General features: G+C 53.4%; 2 protein-coding genes across 2 annotated transcripts; one reads left to right on the top strand and one right to left on the bottom strand.

The window, feature by feature from the left end:
* Positions 1–1,712: 1,712 nt before the first annotated feature.
* GLT6D1 (glycosyltransferase 6 domain containing 1) lies at positions 1,713–10,656 on the bottom strand. The gene is made up of 4 exons (XM_061156151.1): positions 10,583–10,656; positions 3,894–3,941; positions 3,055–3,192; positions 1,713–2,382 (listed from the first exon to the last, which is right to left on the bottom strand). The coding sequence occupies exons 1-4, from the start codon at positions 10,654–10,656 to the stop codon at positions 1,713–1,715; spliced, it is 930 nt and encodes a 309-aa protein (XP_061012134.1).
* Positions 3,072–17,400, top strand: LCN9 (lipocalin 9). The gene is made up of 8 exons (XM_061156152.1): positions 3,072–3,249; positions 14,165–14,458; positions 14,687–14,823; positions 15,113–15,186; positions 15,436–15,546; positions 15,738–15,839; positions 15,981–16,022; positions 16,256–17,400. Exons 2-7 carry the CDS (start codon positions 14,363–14,365, stop codon positions 15,998–16,000), a joined length of 540 nt encoding a protein of 179 aa, XP_061012135.1. The 5' UTR covers positions 3,072–3,249; positions 14,165–14,362; the 3' UTR covers positions 16,001–16,022; positions 16,256–17,400.
* Positions 17,401–17,787: the final 387 nt, after the last annotated feature.

Here is a 17,787-nt window from a genome sequence, read left to right as displayed (position 1 = left end):
ACTGAAAACAGCACCGTGGTTTAGCCAAAGGCGACAACTGAGAGAGAAAAAGCAGAAGGAGCTTGTTGTTGAGTTGCTAAGTCGTGTCTGAGTCTTTGCGAACCATGGACGGTAGCCTGCCAGGCTCCTCTGTCCGTGGGATTCTCCAGGCAAGAACACAGAGTGGGTTACCATGCTCTCCTTCAGGGGGTCTTCCCCACCCAGGGATCGAACTTGGGTCTCCTGCACCAGCAGGACTCTTCACCACTGCACCACCAGGGAAGCCCTACAGGATGAGCTACCCCTTGACCAGTGTGTTCTTTAGGGAAACCGTCCTGGTGAGAGGCGTCCCGGGATGGGTGGTGGACACGACACGATCGCAGACAGGGCTTCTCACTCCAGGGCGGAACATCATCGGGTCTGTTCCTCACGCCACCTACCTTTCCACGGCCTCTGGCTTCCACTCCAGGAAGTGAGTGTCAATCTTATGGTTTTAGTGCACTGTATTACTTTGCCACAGACCAGGGTCTTAAAGAACAGAAGAGCCCTCCCTGGTGACCTCATTTTGCCTCGGTCATCTCTGTAAAGCCCTTTTCTCCGTATCGGTCATGGTCTGAGGTCCTGGGGACTAGGACTCCACATAAGAACTGGGAGGAGGACAATACTGGCCTTCACACTTAGGCGGCCTGCTTCCTCTCCCAGGAAAGAGGGTTCATTAAGAAGAATGCCTGTGGGGACTCCCCTGGCCATCTGGAGGTCCAGACTCTGCACTTCCCATGCAGAAGATACAGGTTCAATCCCTGGTCGGGGGCCTAAAATCCCACGTGCCTCGCAGTGCAGCCAAGAGGAGGAGGAGGAGGAAGACGGCTGCCTCCTTCTGACATGGGATTCTCCGGGCCTCACACTCACTGCCAAGACCAAACCTCGGCTAGCCACAGCAGCCCCCTCCCCGCCACCCGTGGGGGCTGCTTTCCCATCCTGAGCCTCACGGCGCTCCGAGCTGCCCGCGTCAAGCCCTTTCGGACGTGCAAAGGGAGCCCCGCGCAGTCGCATCTGCCCGCTGCCCCGCAGCTGCCCGAGGGACTCGGGCCAGCGGGACCCTCCCTGAACCTGGCTGACGTCTGCCTCCACCCCTGCGCCCGGCCCCTGTCTTCTCAGAAGTGAACAAAATGCCGAGAGACTTTAGAAATGAACTTGACACTTCTCTGTGTAAACAATAAAAGAAAGACATGTATTTGGTAGGAAGTCTCTAGTTCACACACGTCCAGTCACAAGCTGGACAGGGTGAGACGGTTCCAGGTGTTTAAACACAGCAATGTGCCTCCCCAGCCTGAGAAGCACCCCCCACCCACGGACTTGGGAGCCATGAATGTTTCATTTTCTCCTCCACACGTCATCCTTTGCCCTTCTGTGTCCATGCATATATATATATATATATGTTTTTTTTTTTCTGAACTAGAGTTTTTCTCCATTAAAAAAAATTTCATTTTGTGCCTCCAATTATGTCCGGGTTATCTACAACATATAGATATTAACATCACCATGTGTTAAACATTCAATAAGCACCCTTTTATTCTTTATCCTGCAGTGGCCAAATTGGATGGCTCACAATTGCAGGGAGAAAAATGCCTTGTGGGTGAGGATAAACATCTGTGTCTCTCAAACCTGGGATGTATGAAGACATCCCACCTTCCGGGGGAACCATTGCTGGCGGGGCCTGTGGTCCCAGGGAGTCAATGTCTCCTTTTGGACTGCTGGGCCACCTTGACGTACTGCACCTGGGGCGGCGGGTAGAAGTCGGCGTCCCAGTTGTACTCTGGGGATAAGAGCTTGGCAGGCTTCCGGAGGAAGAAGTATCTGTTGAGGTGTTTTTCGTAGGTGCTGTTCAACCTGAGTCTGAGGTCGTGGATGATGCCGTTCAGGTACTCCTCCACGAGGTTCAGGACCTCCAGAGGCGTGCCCCCCACGAATGCACCATCATAGTAGAAATCTCCCTGGCCAAACGGGATGCAAGCTGCCGACTTGGGCCTCCTCTCGTAGGGGAAACTTGCACGGTTCTTGAAGTACCACCAGGCGTGGAGCTGAGCCACTGACTCGCCCAGGACCTCCACGCCCACGTTGTTCTGGAAGATCTGGGTGACGGTCATGCTGAAGAGGAAGTCGACCTCGCCCTGGATGTCCCAGATGATGTGCTTGGCCAAGCTCTTCATGCGCACAAGGTCGGCGTTGGCCCACCAGCTGTCCTCGGTGACGATGAACACTTTGAACTGTCGGAGGGGCCCCCACCTGATCTGGGGCAGCCTGACTAAGGTGTCCACCATGAGGTAGAAGATCACTCTGTAGCCGGTCAGGAAGTACTTATTCGCCGAGCGCAAGAACAGCTCCAGGTACTGGTCTGCAAGCCTGCGAAACACACAGCGCAGAGGAGGACGCTCGCCTCCCTAAACGTTTTCGGACGGGCATCACCAAACACTATCCATGTGGGAGGCGTCGAGTCGACGCTGCAGCATTCCCAGAGAGGAGGGCAGGAGGTCAGGTCTGCATTTCAGCTGCAGTGGTTATGGAAGGGGGAGGTAGTGGGCTGGGGAGTCTGAGAAAAGCCTCTGAAATTTTGGAACGACTGTTGGAAAAAGAGAGTGTGAGAGCTAACTGGACATTAGTGGAAAGACAGCCAAGTGGTATTAAGGGACCCAGCTAAGGGAGCAGAAGGACTTCACAGGGGGCTCCCGCGGTAAAGAATCTGCCTGCGATGCAGGAGACTCAGGTTCGATCCCTAGTCGGGAAGATCCCCTGGAGAAGGAAATGGCAACCCACTCCAGTATTCTTGCCTGGGAAATCCCATGGACAGAAGAGCCGGGCGGGCTACAGTCCATGGGGTTGCAATGAGTAAGGAGGGACTTGGCAACTGAACAAGAACAACAAGGAAGGAGAGAAAAACCATGTCCTGTTTTGCACAGGCGGTCCACAGACAGTGGTTACAGAGGTCGATGCGTGGCCCTTGGGAGGCGGGAGGTCTACGGATAGTGGCGTGCATTTTTGCAAAACAAAGGACGGCATGGGCTTGGCGACCCCTACCTGCCAGTAGCAAAGACGGCCAAGCCCGTTGTGAGATTCTGCTTTCTGTAGTGTTTTTCCAGCGCCTCTCTGCTGAAAGTGCCTTCCCAGACGACGGGAGCAAGCCAGCTCGTGGTGGTGATCACATCAGGGCGTTTTCTGTTGAACAAAAGAGAAACCGGTGGAACAGCAGCAGAGTGATAACAGGGATAACAGGTAAGGCTTATAGAGTCCCTTTCTGCGTGCCGGACACTGTGGGTCCTGTGGTCTGGGCCGTGAGCATGTCGTGGAAAAAATTTTTTTCAATTTTTAAAGAGGCATAATGTAAACAAAAATTTAAATATCTGTCTTATTTGACTTAGTGATTCTGTTTTGGGAATTTACCCCACAGATGAACTCACAAGACAATGTCAGAATGTATATTAACATGTACAAAGTTAGTCACTGGAGCATTCCTGGCAAGAGCCGAAAGCTAAACAATCTAAAACCAGAAGGGAATTGGCTAATGGATGATGACAGGTAATCAGGAAGCAAGACACCCAGAACCACAACAGGGGACAGGACTCTTCCCCGAGAGCTGAGGCCAAAATCAGGAGAAGCTGTTCATAGAATTGTCAATAAACAGGAAGCTTCCAACAAGTGGAGCGGGTCAGCATGAGCTCCAGCGACTGGGAACCTCCCAGGATGGCAGTGATCTGGTGACTGGGGAAAAAGAAAAGACCTAATCACTGCAGACTGGATTCCTATGTGTCTGTGTCTGTGTGCATGTGTGCAAGCGTGTGTGCCTGTGCCGTGCATGTGTGCATGGGTGTGTGTGTGTGCGCGTGGGTGTGTTCACATGCAGACATTTTCATCCTTACCTGGGGTCAAACCAGTCTGAGAGCTGAAGTTCTTCTTCTTGATTTTTCCTGGATGCGAAGGGAAAACCAAGTTATTATGAGTCAAGCATTCATTCAACACGTATCTGCAGAGCCCTTGAAGTGTGGCAGGTGCTGTTAGGCACCGGTCCAACATCAGTGGACCCACAGCCCTGGCCCCCACCCACCGGGCACCTGGGGCAGAGGGATGGCTCTAAAGAAGCCCCAGGGGTTGGTGCCAAGGGGAGCCACAGAGCTTGGAGTGTAGTGCTGAAGGCAGCACGTCCAGCCCAGATTTGGGACCAGGGACAGCCACCTGGCGAGGAGACATCTTCCTAGGTTTGGAAGGGAGAGATGTGCGGGGGAAGGAGATGACGGCCAGGGAGGAAGGCAAGGAAGAGCGTGTGGTTGGGGAAAGGATTGAGGAAAGCTAGCAGCAGGCTAGAGCTGTGTTCAGACAAAAGGCAGCCCCTCCCCTGCTGTCGACTGGAGGCGCCCCACCCCACCGTCTCAGGTCTGCTGCCCAGTGAAGCAAGTGGTGCAGGGCCACCATCCGACATCCTGCCTCTTCCTTGATCAACACCAGGGTCCTTGAACTTACACATGTGATACACACCAGCTAAAGCACTGACACGGGGCAAAAAAGAAAAGTTGCAAGTGTGCAACTCTTGCGACCCCATGGACTACAGCACCCCGGGCTCCCCTGTCCATCACCAACTCCCAAAGCTTGCTCAAATTCATGTTCATTGAGTCGGTGATGCCATCTAATCATCTCATCTTCTGTCGTCCCCTTCTCCCCGTCTTTAATCTTTCCCAGCATCAGGGTCTTTTCCAATGAGTCAGCTCTTCGCATCAGGTGGCCAAAGTATTAGAGCTTCAGCTTCAGCATCAGTCCTTCCAGTGAATATTCAGGGTTGATTTCCTTTAGAATGGACTGGTTGGATCTCCTTGCAGGCCAAGGGACTCTCAAGAGTCCTTTGGAGAAGGAAATGGCAGACCACTCCATTTTCCTGCCTGAAAAATCCCACGGACAGAGGAGCCTTGCAGACTGCAGTCCAAGGTGTCACAGAGAGTCAGACAAGACGGAACAACCAAACGCTCTCTAATTCCTTTGTATACATGCACCATACCTTCTTGATCCATTCGTCTGTTGATGGACATTGAGTCCCCTCCTTTTAAAATGAACTTTATTTTTAGAGCAATTTCATAGCAAACATTGTGAAGATGGTCCCTGGGCGCCCCTGCACCCTGCCCCCGCGTCATCGATAGCTTGGATTTGTACCGGGCGTCCGTTGCTGCTGGTGAATCCAGGGGGACCCCATTATGAACTCAACTCCTTGCTTCCATCAGATTTCCTCAGCTTGTCCCCAAAGCCCTTCTTCTGTCCCCAGGATCCTCTCCAGGACCCCGCTGACGCATGTCTGCCTGGGGTCCTCCTGGCTGCGTTTCTCAGACCACAGCGCGCCCTGTCCCGCCTCAGGGGCCTCGACCACCCAGCCGAGGTCGTATTTTCAGGCTCCTCCGCTGTCAAGTGACTCACTTCCCTGTCAAGAGCCTTCCCTGGGGGCTCAGCTGGTAACGCATCTGCCCGCAATGTGGGAGACCCAGGTTCGATCCCTGGGTTGGGAAGATCCTGTGGAGAAGGAAATGGCAACCCACTCCAATACTCTTGCCTGGAAAATTCCATGGGCGGAGGAGCCCGGTCCATGGGGTTGCAAAGAGTCGGACGTGACTGAGCGACTTCACTTAAAATCCATACTGTAATCTCTGTAGGCAACTGCTATGGCAGCCCACGCATTCCGCCTCCTGGAGGTCAATGTCTCCATCAATTACTCGGGATTCTTATGAACAGTATTGTCTCTCCCGTCATCTATGTACTTGTTGATTTATTTATATCAGTGTGCACTCAGGGAGATCTGCTTCGTGCTTTGGGATGTAACCCAATGCAACTTCCTTTTCTTGCTCAGATTCCTCCAGCTTTATCCACCGGAAGCTCTTTCACTGGCTCCTGTGTTCCTCTGCTCCAGGCTCATCCTGTACACGTTCTGTCCCCGGTCCTAGAAACAGCCACATCTCCAAGGGAGCCTGGCCTGGCGTTCTGCTTTGTTTTGTAGAATAACATTAGAAACCAAGGCCCGGGGCTGGGTGTGCTGGCTGCTCCCGCGGGCTTCTCGCTTCTAGGTCCTCGCAGCTGGGCAAGCAGGGAAGGTATGTATGTGGTTGTACCAGCTGGCACAGAGGCATGAATCTGAAAATACTTCCCCAGGTAACTCTCCCCTGCTCCACGAAGCTACCCGTGAGTAGCTTGACCTGCTTTAATGTGTCACCGCAGGGATCACCTAAAGGTCCCCCGATTACCCAGGCGCTGTCACTCACCGTCCACTCACTCAACTGTTCCGTCCCCGGACGCACGCATGCTGGCATCAGAGCTGCTGTCCTGCCCTCCTGTGGGGAAATGATGTTATCCACTAGAGACAGTCCCCTGTGTGGCTGGTCTTCCCCTTATGTTTACAGACTCCAAAGAGCTGAGCCGACTCATTGGAAAAGATCCTGATGCTGGGAAAGACTGAGGGCAGGAGGAGAAGGGGACGACAGAGGATGAGGTTGGATGGCATCACTGACTCAATGGACATGAGTTTAAGCAGATGCCAGGAGTTGGTGAGGGACAGGGAAGCCTGGCGTGCTGCAGTCCACGGGGTCGCAAAGAGTCAGATACAACTGAGCAACAACAAATTGCAGACTCCACTGGTTTCCCAGGCGACTTCTCTCGGCACCTTCCTCAGCCCTCGGGGAGCTTGCTTCTGGCGTGTTTGGTACAGTTCCATGATCCGGGTCACATACAGCAATACTTCCTGGGATTCCCTCAACTTCCTAAATGAGAGTTGAATTTGTCTAGGTTAAGATTCACTCTTTGTGCTAGAAAATTCTTCGGGTTTTGGAAAAGGTATAGTGCACGGGTCCACCATAAGCAGCTCCACTGCCCCCACATCTTCGGTGCTTGTCCACCCACTGCTCCCCAAACCCCCAGACCCTGACCCCTTTACTGTCTCTGCAGTTTCGCCTTTTCCAGAATTCCATGTGGCTGGAATCATACAGTAGGTAGTCTTTTCAGACTGGCTTCTGGCTTCTTTCCCTTACCGATGTGTACTGACATTTCCTCTGTATCTTTTCCTGGCTTGATAGCTTGTTTCTTTTTATCGTTGAATCACATTCATTTATCTGAATGCACCGCAGTTTATTTACCCATTCATCTACTGTAGGACATCTTGAGCGCTTCCAGATTTTAGAGATTGTGAATAAAGCTGCTATGAAACCTTATGTGGGCTGTTTGTGAACATACGCTTTCAAATTACTTGGATTAATGATACTTAAGAACACCAAAGCTGGATCACCAGAAAGACCATATTTAGCTTTGTAAGACGCCATCACACTGTCTTCAACGTGGCTATACCACACAGCTGTGTGGTGCCTGGTTGTTGTCTTAATTTACAATTGAAAGTGAAAGTTGTTCCATTGTGTCCAACTCTGTGTGACCCCATGGACTAAACAGTCCATGGAATTCTCCAGGCCAGAATACTGGAGTGGGTAGCCGTTCCCTTCTCCAGGGTATCTTCCCAACCCAAGGATCGAACTCAGGTCTCCCACACTGCAGGCAGCTTCTTTACCAGCTGAGCCACCGGGGAAGCCCAAGAATACTGGAGTGGGTAGCCTATCCCTTCTCCAGGGGAGCTGCCCGACCCAGGAATCGAACCAGGGTCTCCTGCATTGCAGGAGGATTCTTCACCAGGTGAGCTGCCAGGGAAGCCCAATTATCTAATGACAAATAATGTCCAGCATCTTTTTAGATGCCTGCTTGCTATCTTTATGTCTTCTTGGGTGAGATGTCTGTCCAGATTTTGCCCATTTTAATGAAGTTTTTCTTTTCCTTGTTGTTGAGTTTTAAGAGTTCTTTGCATATTTTGGATACAAGCCTTTTTGTCAGATCTGCATTTTGCAAAGGTTTTGTTTTTAAAGACATTGTCTCTCATGATAAGACTGCTTTTCAAATGGCATCTGGGAAGTTTGCACTGCTCATGAAGGAGCCCACGAGGCATGGGCACAGAGGAAGGAAGAATTCGCATTTTTATCCGTGAGAAAGTGCGCTGGGCCCAGATGCATCCCTGGCCCACACAGGCTGCCAGGGCAGGTCACTGCTGTCTTGTTTATGTCAGAACAAGACAGAACTTTGGGACCATTTATAGTTTGTCTGAAATAGCAACTCGGTGCTATGACTTCATTTTAGTTTTTCTTGGTGACCTTAATCATGTAAAATAGGCTATCCCAGGGACTTCCTTGGTGGTCCAGTGGCTAAGACACTGCAGTTCCAGTTCAGGGGGCCTGGGTTTGATCCCAGGTCAGGGAACTAGATCCCACTTGCCACAAGTAAGGGTTTGCATGTCGCAACTAAAGATCCCGCATGCCACAGTGAAGATCGAAGATCCTGAGTGCTGCAACCAAGACCCAGCGTGACCAAATAAATAAATAGTTTCTAAAGTTATCCCCGACACTCTGTTCCGTTTTCTCTGCCTTCTCCCCCTGGGACCTTCTGCCCCTATTACCATGGCTCCTTGAGCACCTAGGACAGAACCTGGGGCCCAGATAGGGCTTTTTTTTTTTTTTTTTTTTAATTTTTTTTTTTTCCAGTGGGTTTTGTCATACATTGATATGAATCAGCCATGGATTTACATGTATTCCCAATCCCGATCCCCCCTCCCACCTCCCTCTCCACCCGATTCCTCTGGGTCTTCCCAGTGTACCAGGCCGGAGCACTTGTCTCATGCATCCCACCTGGGCTGGTGATCTGTTTCACCATAGATAATATACATGCTGTTCTTTCGAAACATCCCACCCTCACCTTCTCCCACAGAGTTCAAAAGTCTGTTCTGTACATCTGTGCCTCTTTTTCTGTTTTGCATATAGGGTTATCGTTACCATCTTTCTAAATTCCATATATATGTGTTAGTATGCTGTAATGTTCTTTATCTTTCTGGCTTACTTCACTCTGTATAATGGGCTCCAGCTTCATCCATCTCATTAGGACTGGTTCAAATGAATTCTTTTTAATGGCTGAGTAATATTCCATGGTGTATATGTACCACAGCTTCCTTATCCATTCACCTGCTGATGGGCATCTAGGTTGCTTCCATGTCCTGGCTATTATAAACAGTGCTGCGATGAACATTGGGGTGCACGTGTCTCTTTCAGATCTGGTTTCCTCAGTGTGTATGCCCAGAAGTGGGATTGCTGGGTCATATGGCAGTTCTATTTCCAGTTTTTTAAGAAATCTCCACACTGTTTTCCATAGCGGCTGTACCAGTTTGCATTCCCACCAACAGTGTAAGAGGGTTCCCTTTTCTCCACACCCTCTCCAGCATTTATTGCTTGTAGACTTTTGGATAGCAGCCATCCTGACTGGCGTGTAATGGTACCTCATTGTGGTTTTGATTCACCATTGCAACAAAAAGAATAAAATACTTAGGAGTATATCTACCTAAAGAAACAAAGGACCTATACATAGAAAACTATAAAACACTGATGAAAGAAATCAAAGAGGACACAAACAGATGGAGAAACATACCGTGTTCATGGATTGGAAGAATTAATATTGTCAAAATGGCTATTCTACCCAAAGCAGTCTATAGATTCAATGCAATCCCTATCAAGCTACCAACGGTATTTTTCACAGAACTAGACCAAAGAATTTCACAATTTGTATGGAAATACAAAAAACCTCGAATAGCCAAAGTAATCTTGAGAAAGAAGAATGGAACTGGAGGAATCAACCTGCCTGACTTCAGACTCTACTACAAAGCCACAGTCATCAAGACAGTATGGTACTGGCACAAAGGCAGAAATATAGATCAATGGAACAGAATAGAAAGCCCAGAGATAAATCCACGAACCTATGGACACCTTATCTTTGACAAAGGAGGCAAGGATATACAATGGAAAAAAGACAACCTCTTTAACAAGTGGTGCTGGGAAAACTGGTCAACCACTTGTAAAAGAATGAAACTAGAACACTTTCTAACACCATACACAAAAATAAACTCAAAATGGATTAAAGATCTAAATGTAAGACCAGAAACTATAAAACTCCTAGAGGAGAACATAGGCAAAACACTCTCCGACATAAATCACAGCAAGATCCTCTATGACCCACCTCCCAGAATATTGGAAATAAAAGCAAAACTAAACAAATGGGACCTAATGAAACTTAAAAGCTTTTGCACTACAAAGGAAACTATAAGTAAGGTGAAAAGACAGCCCTCAGATTGGGAGGAAATAATAGCAAATGAAGAAACAGACAAAGGATTAATCTCAAAAATATACAAGCAACTCCTGCAGCTCAATTCCAGAAAAATAAATGACCCAATGAAAAAATGGGCCAAAGAACTAAACAGACATTTCTCCAAAGAAGACATACAGATGGCTAACAAACACATGAAAAGATGCCCAGATAGGGCTTTATCACTACGTGTTGAATGTTTAAAAATGAAAGAAAGCAAAGTATACTTTGCTTGGTCCCACAGAGAGGGGAGGTAACAGCTGATTCATTTCAAAAGTGTTATTAACAGCTTTGAACAAAACTTGGGAGGTTTCGAGCTCTGCCAAGCACTGCAGGTGTCGATTCACTGAGATTTTCTATTTACCTGGAATAATGATCAAACAACAGGAACAATGAAAGACCCAGAATCAACAGCAGCATTTTCCTTTTACAGTTCATTGTCTCCTAGAGGAGAAGGAGAGAGAAGTCAGTTTTAAACAGAGTTGAAAACTTCTGCCGCCTCCCGATGACGGACTCATGGACTCATTCAGACACACTGGGGCACCAACCCAGGCATCTGGTCCCAGGATGCTCAGCCCTGGGGAGAGGGCAGGGAGACGGGGACATCCCTGCTCCACTAGGGTCTCCTGGGGGTGCTGGCCACTCCTTTGGGGACTGAGTGCCGTCTCAGATACCCCTGGGCCTTATCAATGTCCACCTTGGCTTCGTAAAAGACGTGTGACGGAGTCTCCACTCGAGAGCAGTAATAGCAAAGTGAGGTTGTGGCGAGGATGCAGTCTGCCCCCAAAGTCGACCTCTCCCTCCTTCTGCCCCAGAGATAGTAAGATGCACCATTTGCCCTAAGACTACAGCAGGCTAAGAACACGTGAGCCTTCTCCAGACAGACGTAGGAGCAGGGATTACAACCTGAACGAAAGGCGCCAGGTGCTAACATGGAAACTTTGGCTCTAGCCAGCGCCGGGATTTATGTCACGTGTTCTACGCAGGGTCACTGTGCGCATGTCTGCAGGGCTATGCGCTATGCACTGAGCAGAATGGAGACGCTGGTATTTCATTGCCAGCACCCGGTCAACCAGCATGCAGCCTTAGCTTGCACGGACCAGGAGAGGGGCCACATGTGGCTGTCTAGTACGTGAAATGTGGCTGGTCTGACTTGAGATGTGCTCAGTTCAGTTCAGTCGCTCGGTCATGTCCGACTCTTTGAGACCCCATGGACCGCAGCACGCCAGGCCTCCCTGTCCATCACCAACTCCCGGAGTCCACCCAAACCCATGTCCATCGAGTTGATGATGCCATCCAACCATCTCATCCTCTGTCATCCCCTTTTCCTCCTGCCCTCAATCTTTCCCAGCGTCAGGGTCTTTTCAAAGGAGTCAGCTCCTCGCATCAGGTGTCCAAAGTATTGGAGTTTCAACTTCAGCATCAGTCCTTCCAATGAACACCCAGGACTGATCTCCTTTAGGATGGACTGGTTGGATCTCCTTGCAGTCCAAGGGACTCTCAAGAGTCTTCTCCAACACCACAGTTCAAAAGCATCCATTCTTCTGCGCTCAGCTTTCTTTACAGTCCAAGTCTCACATCCATACATGACCACTGGAAAAACCATAGCCTTGACTAGACGGACCTTTGTTGAGATGTGCTACGAGCGCACAAAAGAGACTAGGCTTTAAAGACAAAGGAAAGAACTGTATCTCATCAGGAAATTCATAATGATTACACGGGTTTACTGAGCTAAGCACAAATGTATGACAAAACGTACTCTATCTATTTCTTTTGATCTCCTACTTTGAAAACCAGCCAAGGCTGGTCACGTTGTACCCCAGCTGGACACCGGCCAGGCTTCCACTGCCCCACAATGTGGCACTGCCTCCCCCACCCCCACCCCCGTGAACCCAAGCGTATTAGCAACGCTACATGGGCAGGGTACCACGGAGGGGTTCTCCAGCACAGCGTCTCAGCGACAACACTCCCGAGGCAGGTGCCAAGGCAGCTCACCAGGTTGGATGCTCTTCAAGCGTCTCTCTTTAGGTCTCTCTTTGTAGAGTCCCAGGCTAGACACCGAGGTAGGCTCGAGGGGTGTTGAGCCTTCCGTGGGCGGTGATGTCAGCACCCCCTTTGATGATGTAAGCCCCAGAAAGTCAGGGTCACAATGATGCCTCTGCCGCCTGGGGCTCCTCAGGGTTGCCGGACGACAGGACTTTGTCCTGTTTGAAAAACTGAAGGGTATTTTTTTTTTAATATATTTATTTAGTTCCGTCAGGTCTTACTTGTGGCATGCTGGATCTTCGTTGCATCGTGCGAAATCTTTCACTGCGGTGCAGGGACTCCTTAGTTGCGTCATACGGGCTCAGGAGTTGCGGGCCACAAGCTTAGTTGCTCCAGGGCAGGTGGGATCTTAGTTTCCCAGCCAGAGATCAAACCCACCTCTCCTGCCTCGCAAGGCAGATTCTGAACCATGGGACCGACAGGGGAGTTTCTTATTTTACATTCTCTTTTGCATCTCACTTCCTCTGTCATCCCTCCCTGCTTCCTAGAGCCTGACTTTTCAAGGAGGAGTTTTAAGTAGTTTTTTCATGACTGTGTTAGAGAAGAGTGGCTCTCTCCTCCCTCATCTCCAGGCTGTGGACTCCCCTGGGGAGAGCAAACCCTTTGCTCCTCAGCATATTTTTTAAGTACACCTTTCTGATTATAGAAATAACACACTTCAAGTTATAAGATCTGTCAGATGCGTTAAAGCCTCTGGGGTGTGGGATGGGGCCGTGTGTGCACACACACGTGTGTGCATGTGTATGCTTTGACACATGTACATGTGTGTGTGTAGGTACTTGCGTGTCCATGTCTGTCATCGTTCCTGGAGCCGAACGTCCATGGCCGCGTCTCGATGGGAAGGTGACCCCGGCAGGCACGGGGGCAAGGGTGGTGGAGACAGGCCGTGGACGCTCCTCTCCCAGGCTCAAGAATCCAGCCCCTTCCAGCAGCCCTGGAGGGCCCTTCAAGCAGGCATCACCCTAGACAGAGTCACGGGGCCCCTGCACTGAAGCATCAAGCCCCCCGCTTGTCCCGTGGGGTCATAGATGCCCTGACCCCAGGAGGCACGTCAGAGCCGTGTTGTGGTCACAGCCGTCCTCAGTGACAGAGCCTGTGACCTTCCAACCAGATCCTGGGGGCTGTCTGTGAAGCAGTGCCTCCCGCCCGGCCTCCAGGAATCTGGCTCATGGACCAGAGGCACCAGCTCTGTCCCCGCCGTCCCCTGTCCTCATGAGGATGGGGTGCAGCTGCCGGAGGCTGGAGGTCCGGACAGGGCAGGCCGGGCAAGCCCAGAAAACAGGAATGAGTCACAGGCGGCTGATGCAGGAACCCCGCTGAGCTGGAAGGTTTCCATGTAGGGCTTGGGCTCGGTGTGTCCAGAGGGGCAGGGAAGGCCAGCGACTGCGGGGTTAGGAAGTGGGCCAAGGAGGGCTGGTGAGACCCCTGCTTGTCATTTGCTGTTTGTCTAGTGTTAGCATGCCCCCTTGGAGCATGGTCCACCTGAGAATCGGTGCTTCACTCTAATCCTAGAGCCTGGATATAGGAGGTGTTCAATTAAAAAAAAAATTATATCAACACATAAACTGTGTCTGTTCTCTAAAATAGGACTTAGCGTCTGATGCCCCAGTTGGTCCAGCTCAGCCTGCACCCTGACCACCAGCCCGCCTTGTGCCCGGATGTACCAGGGCAGTGAGGACCTGTCCATCGAAGCTTAGGACCCTGACCTGCACGCGTGTTTGCCAGGACCCCTCAGAGCTCTGAAATTAGAGCGCCCAGGCCAGGCTGGGCTGGAAGGGGTGCCGTCCTCTGCCACTTGCATCCAAATGGCTCAGAGAGACCCCAGCGCCACCCACCTCTGTGGCCGGTGGGGCTTTAGGCCAAGACACCAGCCTGTCCCCACTTCCCTTTGCGACTTCAGACCCAGCTGGGCCCCCATCTGGGCGGCAGTCAGAGCCAGCCGTCGCCTGCGGAGGACGGGGGAGGCTTTTGGCAGAGCTCCCAGTAAGCGGAGGCCCGTGTGGAGGACGCGGAAGAGCTGGAGCCGGAAACCACAGCGCAGGGAGGGGGATAAAGGCGGTGGGCAGCAGGCAGGCTGGGCGCCCACCCACTGGAGGGCATGGCGCTGCTCCTGCTGAGCCTGGGGCTGGGCCTGGTCTGCTCCCAGGATTTCAACCCCCAGCGCATCGTGCAGACGAACTATGACATTTCCAAGGTGGGGCTCCAGTCCGGGCCCTCCCCGGGGGTCTGGATGCAGGGTGCCTGCACCTGGGGTCTCCCGCCTGTGACAGGCTGCTGTCCCTCGGGGTCTGCCTCTCTCCCCCAGCTATGACGGCAGAGAGGGCTGGCTGGGTGGGAGCCGCATGCCCAGGGCCTGGCCCCGGGAGGGAGCAGGCACCCAGAAGTGAGGACGCCTGCACCCACCGCGGCCTCTGCCCTCCAGGTCTCTGGGACCTGGTACTCCATCTCCATGGCCGCAGACAACAAGAAGCGGATAGAGGAAGGTGGAGACCTGAGGATCTTCATAAAGAGCATTCGGATCGTCGAGGACGGTGGGCTCAAGCTCAGTTTCCACTTTATGTGAGTGATGTCCCCATCCTCTGAAACTGGGGAGCACGGAGGCCCCCGCCCACCCTGCCCCCCTGCAGTCTCACCCCCACCCCCACCCATGTGGATGGGAGTCTGGCCCCTGTGGGGGTGGGGGGGGCGCTGTATGTGGGGCAGGGGGCCACCAGGTGGGGGGCAGCAGAGTGCTGAGGCTGGGGCAGGGGTTCAGGGGACATGGTGACGGGGCGGGGAGGGGTGGAGGGGCACTTGTCACATGCAGTCGGGTGAGGTCGTGCTGTGAGGATCACCCGCTGGGCTCCAGGTTGCATGCAGAGTGCACGGACGTGGCCGTGGTCTGCAGCAAAACAGGCAAGAGCGGGGAATACACCATCAACTGTGAGTGGACCCTTGTCTGACAGCCCCACTCCCGGTGAGCCCCAATATAGGGGTTTATGGGACCCCCCTGACAGCCGACCCCAAAGCGAGAGGGGTGGGCCTGGTCTGTATAGGGCGGTGGGAGGGCCAGCCAGGGGCGGGCGCGTGGGGAGCTCTAGAGCATCAGGGGTCCCCGCCGGCCCCTGCACCCTCGAAAGTCTGTGCCGCGGGCCCCAGGGGCTGCAGGCTCTGAGCAGAGCTTCTGCGCAGACCTGGGAGAGAACAGCCTGCGGATCCTGGAGGCCGACTACCAGCGTTACGTCATCTTGCACATGCGGAACTTCAGGAATGGGACAGCCACGCAAGTGCTGGCGCTCTACGGTACCGCGTCCCGGGGCCCCTCATCCCTGCCCGAGGCCCCTTCCCCGGGGAGATGCGGGTCTGGCCACACCCTGAGGTGCCCGCAGCCCATGGCATCAGGGGGTGGGTGCCCACCTCATCCAGGTGCCCCACCCTGCCACTCCTTCCCCTCGCCTCCCCTTCCCACATGGCCCAAACTGTTCTGTCCACAGGACGGTTCCCAGAGCTGAAATACAGCTTCCTGGATAGATTCAACAAAGCCTGCAAATCCCACGGACTTGGCCCAGAAAAGATCATCCCCTTCAGCAACCAGAGTAGGTGTCACTGCCTTCCATGCCAGCATCCTGGGCCAGCGAGGCACTGAATGGGATGGGGGGTGGGGACTGGGGCCCAGGGCCTGGGGTGGGGCGGGGACCCCAGGCAGTCCCTGTCTGAGAGCCTGACTGTCTTCCCAGATCCCTGTTACACGAGGTAGAGGCGCCCATCCAGGCCTTCTGGTGCGTGAGCTCGGCTGGGGGCTGGCCGGGTGGCAGAAGAAGCAAGAGGGACGGTGGGGGCCCCCTCTCCAAGCCCACCCCTCACCCTGCATGCAGGGCTCATCCTGCCCCCAAAACAGGGAGCCTCCTGGGGTGGTGGAGGCTTGGCAAACATGCCTGCCTCCAGGTCTGGGGTGGCTGTAATGTTCGACCGCAAACCGGGCCCCAGAGAGCAGCAGTTTATCTTCTTGCAGTTCTGGAGCCCAGAGTCTGAAATCCAGGCGTGAACAAGGCTAAGCTCCCTCTGGAGGCTCCAAGGGAGGGTCCCTCCTGCCTCTCCCAGCTCCCCCGGCCCGTGGCCACATCACGCAGTCCCAGCTCCTGGTCGCACTGCTCCTCCTCTGGGTCCGCGTCTCTCTCCTTCGGTTCCTTTTGAGGACATGTTGTTGGAGTGAGGACCACCGGCCTTCTCCAAGACAACCTCATCTCAAGATCCTCACCCTCATTCCCTCTGCAGAGAGCTCTTCCCTAAACAAGATCCCGTTCCCAGGTTCTGAACGCTGAGATCTGCGGGCAGACGTATTGTTGGTGGGGGGTGGGCGGTGCGGGGACTGTCCACCACACACAGGCTCCTTCTCCAGCTGACCTCCCCTCTCAGGAAACGGCCTGGCCTCCGTAAGCTCACCCCCTCCTCCTGCAGGGACTGACCCACCAGAGCGTCTCTTCTGAGAAGCAGGAGCCTGCAGGCCCCTCTGATGGGGGTCTGTGAAGTTTGGGGGGAGGGGTCCCCAAGGTCATCAACCAGGCCATGCGCCTCTCCACTCCCTTCCTTCTGACACCAGTGACCCCTGCCTTCACCCCAACTCTTGGTGAGTTCACTGGGAGGTCCTGAGCAGCCCACAGTTGCTTCATGGGTTAAAAGCTGACTGTCCACTGGGCATCCACCCAAGAGACGTGAGATCATGTCCACACCACGACCTCTGGGCAGCTCTGCCCAGCGTCCCCCAACTGTGACAGCCCGGGGCTCCCTGCAGGCCAGCAGCCGAACAAAGTGTGGTCGAGCCTCACACCAGACACCGCACAGATGATGGGGCTCCAGGGAGTCAGGCTGAGTGAAAGCAGCCAACCTCCAAGGCTCGGTCTCCCAGTGACAAAACCGTAGCCATCCCAGGGGGCAGTGGCGGGAGGGGCCCTGGAGGAGGGCAGGGCTCTCAGGGGCTGGAGGCTCTGGGCAGTGGCGGACATGGGTGCCCGGCGGGAAGGACAGAGAATCTGCAACGGTGGGGGGTACCCACTGCAGCATGGGTGAGGGCAGCATGCTGCCCCACGGCCCTGCAGGAAGTCGGCATCAGGAGAGTGGACGAGGGGGACCGGGAGCTCTCGGCAATTCATTCTCACACCTGCCTGTGAATCTCCAGTGCTCACAAAATAAAAGGTTAAAAAGAGAGAGTTGGTCCTTCCTTCCCAGAAAAAGTTACTAGGCTCCTCCCCTCCCCAGGGCCTGGGGTGCTTCCCACCAGCCCTGGCCTCACGGGGGCCCAGCCCCCACCACCCCCCAGGCCCCTGTCCCCACCCCAGGGTTCCCTCGGCCTCCCCAGACTGCCCTCTGAATAGGAACCAGACTACCCCCGTGTGCTTGTTCAACACCTACCCACCTGCAGGGCAGCTCAAGGGAGAGCTGCAAGGCCGGGTGGGGGGGCACCCCCCAGGGTGAGGAGGAGTCGGCCCCATCCTTCCCTTTGCAGCAGTGCACAGCCTGAAACCCTCCCCAGAGCCTGCTGCCCAG

This window comes from Dama dama, chromosome 11 (assembly GCF_033118175.1).
Source record: "Dama dama isolate Ldn47 chromosome 11, ASM3311817v1, whole genome shotgun sequence".
NCBI classification, from domain to species: domain Eukaryota; kingdom Metazoa; phylum Chordata; class Mammalia; order Artiodactyla; family Cervidae; genus Dama; species Dama dama.
This window is presented reverse-complemented; position numbering and strand designations above follow the sequence as displayed.